Below are 7,826 nucleotides of genomic sequence, written 5' to 3'. Positions count from 1 at the left end.
CACACACACACACACACACACACACACACACACACACACACACACACTCGCACAGTTTTTTCGTCTCTTACTCACTCATGCACAGACTGGGAGACACACAGACTCTTTGTCTCTTATACAGATGTATGTATTCACAGAGACGCATGTGCATATCCAAATGCGCTTGAATTCACGCGCACACACACACATGCAGAGTAAGATAATCATGCACATTCACGCAGATTTGCAGCATTCAAACCGACAAACACTCAGTGACACATCCTGACTCTGAGACACAAGGCTGACAAAAATACACACAAGTGTGCCAAAAGACACACTCTGCCTTTCTGGCTGAAGATGGTTACGTATAGGGTAATGGCAGGAGTTGGGTTAAAGAGAAAAAGAATAAAAGAACGGTAGTAACAGGAAAGCGGATGCAATCGTTAAGAGGAATGAGAGACTAGCCAATTGGCAGTAATAAGTTGTATAATATACCTGCAATTAACACTTGTAATGAGAGAGGTGTTAACGATGAGTACCAGGGGAAACGGAGGGAAAGGAAAGGAGAGGAGGAGGGAGAACAAGATGGAAGCAGAAAGACTGCAGGGAGGCTTATGTTGAAAATAATTATGACTATTTCAACATGTAGGCCTTTATAAAGTCTTGGTTATCTATAAAGGCAAGCAAGTCGTGAAACAGAGAGGGGTAGGTGGAGAGCCAAATGGGGGGTGAGTGCTCAGCAGGAAGTTTTAGAAAACATGATGGGAATATAAGGGAATACAGAGAACGCCTTCTGACGATGAGATTAAGTCCTTCTGGCTGCGCTGCTGCCTACAACTTAAAGGCTTATTTGTTAGAACACGTTAGAGCAAAGGTTTACAAACTCCCGCCTTGGGTCCGAAAGAGAAACTAAATCATAGTCTTTGAGATTGCAGCGGAATCCCGCTTGCTGTTTAAAATACAGTATCTGGTAATAGAGCACAGATTAGATTAGAGAAGGCTCGCGCCATGAATGGAAACTCCCTGAGAAATGCGTCACAGTGTGTAAATGGTTGTGCAAAAGCTTTAGGTTTGAATTGTTTGTAAGGAAATTGCAGCAAGCCTGAATCAATAAATGTATTTTAATGATCACCAAGAACATTCAGCAGGGGGTTAGAACCGTGGGCTTCTTTATACCGGATGGCATCTCACCTCCTATACAACAACCATTACCCTGTTTCGCACAGAATACAGTGTTGTCACAGCCATTCACAATAATGGAAATCAATCCCAACATGACTTTCAATTTATTTGCATGAATAAGTAATGTGCCCTTGATTTAGCATGCTGAAGGAGTCCTGGCCCAGCGCTGCCGCCATCTTTTATGCCACTATTAGCATAAGAGAGGCTGATTCTTTTTAATCAACTAATAATGAATCTTAGGGGAGCTTGTTCAGACCGCACCATGAGACCTCACAGCTCACACACACACAGACGCACACACACAATACCAACGGATGACCAATTAAACCAGCAGTCCCCTGTTTATTCTTCCAGTTGCTCTCGCTTGCTTCCTCTCTGCCTGTGCAGATGCTGATTATTTTTGGAATGACAGGTAACACTTCATTATTAAAAACCACACATTTAAGATAAAAGTATTTTCTCTCAACCCAATTAAGTCTTTACCAAAATGAAAAGTGCGAGCTTTAATTTCATTCCCGTAGACTTCAAATCTAATAGCCCTTGTCTGTAATAGTTTTATTAATTGCAATTATATTAGTTCAGTTTCCTCCAACCTGTTAATGTGCAGAGTGGCTCTGGAGAGTTTGTGTGTGTGTGTGTGTGTGTGTGTGTGTGTGTGTGTGTGTGTGTGCACATGTGAGTACTGGAGGTGAGTGTATAGTTAGTGTTTTCCTACCATTTTACTGCCAGCCAACTTTTCTCCTGAGTTCTTTCCACCTGAGAGCCGTTCTCACCTACCAAGCTCACTTCGACTGTTTGTGCATATTGTAAAAACTCTTCCTCATAGCTCCATCTATCCGTTTCCCTGCACATATTTGGTTATAAGTAGGGGCAAGACTGTTTGGGTTGTTACAAAAAAGCCCCTTTTCTGTAAGGAAAAAAACAACCACAACAAAGCACAACATTAATATCGGCTTTTACATTCACATGTCTTCATTCGGCTTTTGTGCAAAGCAATGTACAAACAGCTTTTTCAGCTTAATTTCTAGTCAGGAATTTCATGAAATAAATAAATACTTGGTCAGACCGTCTTTCTTCAGCCTGGTTGTCCAGCGGTTCGTACCAGGCTCAGAAACAAACCCACCTCTGGTGATGTGCGCCGCGTTTCACGTGATGTTGCTCTAGAATAATACAGAATTTCAACCAAAGACGCTGGTGTCTTCAAAAAATGTCCCGACATCATGTCTGTCATCAAGGCCCGGCGGGCCGCCCGTAAAATCCCTGCCCTGACCCTCACGCAGCAGAGCTATGAAGAGATCCCCCTAGTTTCTACTTTTTCCGCCTGTGTTGTCAAATACTATTTCATTCTGCCAGTTACTCCACAAGCTAATTTGATAAGTACACCTTCAACTCTAGGGGAAGGAAACAAAATGAGCTGGTGTCACGTTGGATTGTGCTGGACACGACAGGCTTAGAGTGAACATCAGGCTCACTAAGTCTCAAACAACTAAAAAAAGTCATTAATGGTATTTAAATAAAACGATGCCATGCTAGGTCATCAATCTCGTATTGTGATCAGACTTGGTATTCAGTCATGTCGTTAAACAGTTGATACATGAGGAGCTTAATTAGTAATCTAAGCGTTACAAATCAGTTTTCAGGTTAATAAACAGTATGGATCCCAAGGAGAATGCGAGACGATGTTGATGATTGTAAACATGTGACATGTGAAGCACAAGCTCCACGGTGCAGCCGACGCACATCGTCATGTGCAGCGATGCCGCTGATGGAGGTTGTACATTCTTCGTATTTCAGTGAGGCTCCACTCTCGTGTTTGCACGAGAGGACGTGGAATGTGCGGAGTCTGAGAGCCGCTCAGCACTGGTTAGAGGGCTGGTAAAATTTCCATCCCATAACCATGTGTGATTAATATAAAACCTCTGCTGGATTTGCTTGATCGACTTTTACATGGGGAATCACAGCAAAACAGAAAGCAAATGGAAAAAAAAAAAAGAAATCTCCGAAGCATCCTGCAGTGCATTATGGATGTGATGTTGAGCTGTGGTTTGCCTTTGTGTCCAGTTGGGTGAAGGTCTGATTCTCTGGAGCTCTGCCAGTCCCCATGGCAGTTTGGGATTCTTGAGTTTCCAAACCAGAACCAGAAACTTTTCCGGCTCCACGCTGCTCCCTGGGCGTACTTTCTGACTACTGTTTCAGATCATTACCAAGCCCCAGTAATCAAAACTGATTTATGTATATTTTGCGTGTGCGAGTATGTCTGCTGTTCACGTGCATGCAACTTTGTGGTACAACTGTGCACGATGACATCTAGCCTTATAAAATATGATCTGACGTCAGCTTACTTGGAATTAACAGAGGCAATGCGCTTGAAAGTCTCCCTCTAGTTGTCTTTTTTTAAACTCTTGCTATAATATGGTGAGTATTCCGACCTCTGGATGTGTCACGGTGTGAGACTACACCTCCGTTCCTCACCTGCTTCTCTGTTCCGTGTGAGGTGTGGCAGTGACGTTGATGAACTGGGGGGAAGCATGGGTTTGCATTGCAAAACGTTAACGCTCACTCTCTCTTTGTCCCGTTCTCCCTTTTCTACCTCTGTCTATCTCTCTTCTGTCCTTCTCTCTTGCTCCCTCCTCTCTCGCCCTCCCCCTCTCCCCTCTCCCTCTGTGTTCCAGTGGGTACTCCTTACTACATGTCACCGGAGAGGATACATGAAAACGGATACAACTTCAAATCTGACATCTGGTCGCTAGGATGCCTGCTCTACGAGGTAAACTATGGGAATGTGTGCACACACTGTCACCCTGCAGTCGACTGTAGGAGTGACGTGAGAACACGTTGGCTCAGACACACACACACAAACAAACAAACCATCCTCAATATAACGGAGTACTGTAAGAAAACATATACAAATACGCCTGCACTCTCCCACACGGTTGTGCTGTATTGTATTCGCCTCCACTACAAGTCATAATGTGCAAAATAAAAAATACACACTTTAATACATAGTAATAATGTATTTACATGGTATGTTGCATTTCTTTACCGGGCATCCCTCCCGTTCCTTACTTCTTTCTCTTGAGACTCTTTGAGTTAAAGTTCCTTAGCCTGGGAACCTGCTAAACGTTGAAAAGCTGTTGAGTGAAGGGAACTGACATGGCCATGTGTTTTAGATAAGGCCGCGTAGTGACACTGACTAGTTTGATTAGTCGGGAGCCAAACACCACGGGGCTCTGCTGTGGACCACACTGAGTGGAAACAAGGCCGTGGAGGAGCACGCAGCGGAGGGAACAAAGAGGAAAGAGTGAGGAGCAGAGCAATGATAGACATGCATGATGACAGTCAATCTGATGTTTCACCTTGCCAACCTTGACACACACACACACACACACACACACACACACACACACACACATATTTTCAAAGACACACTGTTGGTCAAGGAAACACCCACATTTCCCTGCCCTCCTCTCTCCTAACTCCCCTGAGTTGCTGATCACTTGGGCTGCGACTCAACGCACCAGTGACTACACCTTCTCCACAGCTCCTCGGGCGCGGAGAGGTGGAGGACGTGCAGGGAAGAAGTTTGTGCTCAGCTTGCAGGTCATGGCTGCACAGAGACCACAGTCCTTCATGCTAATTAGTTCCCCACAATGCACTGCGGCAATGCAAGGGCTGTGGTTGGCTGAAAGCGGCGGATGCTGTAGGTCACATTGTGATTGGGTACTTTTTATGCGTTTGCGTTTTACATGGAATATCCTACCTTTGCTTTGAATTCAAAACAGATTACTCTAGTTTATATAACGTCTGTTGCATAGTGTATGCAGGTATGAGGGTTGCGTAACCCCATCTGTATAGCACAGTGTTCTTTCATTAAGCTCATTTTAATGTGGCTAATTTTGTTAAGGGGAGAGTTTTTGTTTATTTAGGTTTAGTTCAAACTAATTGTGACATTAAAAACATTTGGCTTGGTTTAGTTATATTTGAAGATCCATGGTGCAGCTTGATGTCTTACATGTGATCATTTTGAAATTGTGATGTTAGTGCATGTGCAGCCTGAGCATTGATTGTTTCACAGTTTCAGATGGGCCACAGTCCACTGATCTTTCATGACTTTCACCCTGAAGACAACTGTGAGGGGTCACAGTCTGGACTGAGCACAGAGAAGGCAAGATGGAGGCCAGGGATGAGGAGAGGGAAGGGGAGAGAGCAAAAGTGGGGGAAAAAGAAAAAAAATAGTTGGAGACTTGTTGCTCCCTCGGGAGGTCAGGAGGCAGGGAATAAAGATGTAAGGGTGAAAAAGTTTAAGAATCTATATAGGAACAATATAGGAAGCCAGAGAAGGGGAAAAGGCAGAAGAAGCCTTAGGAGAGAAGGAAAAGAAAGAGGAGATGGAAGGTTAGAGAGAAAGAGAGAGCACAGGGGGAGAAATGGAAGGTGAAATAACAAATAGCGCGAGCCGGGGTATAGATTGCTGGAGAGAATAAAAAAAAAATGGGGGGTGTTCATTCAGAGGGAAAGACGCGTAACTCCAGTCATCAGGTCAAGGTGAGCCATGCAAGGAGCCTGTGGTGATAAAGATTTTACAACCTTATTGTTACCAGAGCAGTGCTCACCACGCCACGCATATTCTCTTTGAAGAGCAGACCCTTGCTTTCCACTCGTCTTGGTAAGAGGGCACCACAGTGCCTTCAGTATCAGGAAACTTAGCTCTCTCTCTCTCTCTCCAAAACTCTCCCTCATTCCTCTTTGCTCTATTCTCCTGCTCTATATGTTCCCCTCCATATGGCTCCCTTTTCCTGATTTAACTTGCAGGCATAAGGAATTCACATAGAAATCCACGCCTGATCCCTTTGGTGCTCATTGATTTCTTTCTGAACATACAGTAGGGGCTGAGGATTTTGCTAGTGTATGTTTTTGTGTGTATCCCAGGGAGTTTGGTTCCTTATGTGTGAAATGAAATCGCTCAATTTGAGAGAGCCTGCATTTTTCATTCTTGTTCCTGGGAGTTGGTCTGAGGTCCGACCGGTTCGTCCAGCAATACCTGCTCTTTGTTTCTGCGTCTTATCGTCATCTCCCATTTGGTTTGATCCTCTCCTCTCCTTTTTTATTTTTTTTGTCCCGCCTCATTACATCACCTGACCCTGCCCTGTGGCCCCTCACCCAAACCCGCTGGACCGTGGTAAACAGGGACGCTGCAGTCGCAGGGCTCGTCTCCCAGGGTGAGCAGGAAGGTAAAGAGCGAGCTCGCTCACATGCCAGTCGATGAGATTGCGGTCTCCCGGCGCTCTCGGTCATAACCACCGCATATACGCCCATTTGCCCCCCTCGCTCAGTGTTTTCTGTATAAAAGAAATGCATTTTACACACAGACTGTAGGTCTCCATAGCTTGTTTAGATGTTTTGTGGTTGCCGTGTTTTATATAAAGGTTAGCAGGGGAGGAGAATATCTTGGAAAAGCTTTACTGGAATGTGTCTCCTTCCTGTAGGAGCTCAGCCATCCATACCTCTGACTGTGCCCCTGCCTCATTCCTCTCCCTCCCGTCTTGTTTTGCTGTTGGTTTTATGAGGCCCAAAATGCTGGGTTCTCGGCAGCTGGCGTTTGCATGTGATGAGTTGGCCCTGTGGCTAGCTCCTTTTATGCTTGTGAAAATGCGAGTGGGATTTTTGCAAGCAAAGACTGCTGTCTGTGGAAAGCCTTGGTATCCTTTTATCTGTTTCATACAGTCTGTGTAGTTTTGATGCGCTAATGTTCGTGTTCCTCCGACCAGCGTCGGTATCAAGCAGTGCCAAATCTACCAATTTATCTACGTCACCCGTGTCCAATGTGCCTTACTCCTCCTCTTTGTATTTGTTCGTCTTTTTTCTGTCCATACCTTCCTTCCTGCTCTCTGCCTTCAGCTTATTAACAACATTGGGCAGTTGTGCCTGTAGGAGCCCACTGCATGTCCACGTTTTGAAACTCTAGTCTATTTAATGGAGCACTTTGACATATTGGGAAATGCACTTATTCCCTTTTTTGCTGAGCGTTAGATGAGAAGACAGAGACTACACTCGTATCTGTCCATTAACTATGAAGCTAAGAAGTAAAAACCACACATTGTCGTTTTTACACTTCAGTTGTTGTAATGATTAAACAAAGATGTAATGTGTTAACGAGCTTTAGAGGTGCTTATAGGTGGGTCTTATTACCGTCGGACAGAACCCGGCTAGCTGTTTCCAGTTTTTGTGCTAAGACGGACATGATGAGTGGCGTTGACTTTCTCATTTAACTCTCAGCGAGGCAGCAGATGTCCAAAAATACTGAACTATTCCTGTAAATTTCACAGTTCAAGTCCAACACTTGGTTGAGCTGCAGTGAGTTCGGGACATAAGAACACATCCAGTTTTCCTCAAAAGTTCAACCCACTGGAACAATCTGGCACTTTTAAGTCATTCCTCTTCTTGTTATCTTTCTTCCCTTTTTAGTTTGTGGAAGTAGCCGAGTGATGACTCCACTGGGTGTAGGTATATTTTTAATGACTGTCCCTACACTGTGACGTATTGCCTTGATTAATATATCATCATAAAACCACATGAAGGACCAATGAGCACATAAAAAAGTCATGCTTTGCTCACTTGTACTGTGTGTGTGTGTGTGTGTGTGTGTGTGTGTGTGTGTGTGTGTG

General features: G+C 44.4%; 1 protein-coding gene across 4 annotated transcripts in view; it reads left to right on the top strand.

Moving 5' to 3' along the window:
• The window catches only part of nek7 (NIMA-related kinase 7), a 64,017-nt gene that overhangs the window by 47,049 nt on the left and 9,142 nt on the right, over positions 1-7,826 (top strand). For all 4 annotated transcript variants that reach the window (XM_031859415.1, XM_031859412.1, XM_031859413.1 and 1 more), the window contains one exon: positions 3,834-3,928. In XM_031859415.1, coding sequence (XP_031715275.1) covers positions 3,834-3,928 — 95 coding nt within the window. The remainder of the gene's footprint in view (positions 1-3,833; positions 3,929-7,826) is intronic.

Source organism: Anarrhichthys ocellatus, unplaced genomic scaffold (genome assembly GCF_004355925.1).
Source record: "Anarrhichthys ocellatus isolate YVR2014 unplaced genomic scaffold, GSC_Weel_1.0 scaffold22, whole genome shotgun sequence".
Lineage (NCBI taxonomy): Eukaryota > Metazoa > Chordata > Actinopteri > Perciformes > Anarhichadidae > Anarrhichthys > Anarrhichthys ocellatus.
The sequence above is the reverse complement of the archived record's forward strand: the minus strand, read 5'-3'. Positions and strand labels throughout refer to the sequence as shown.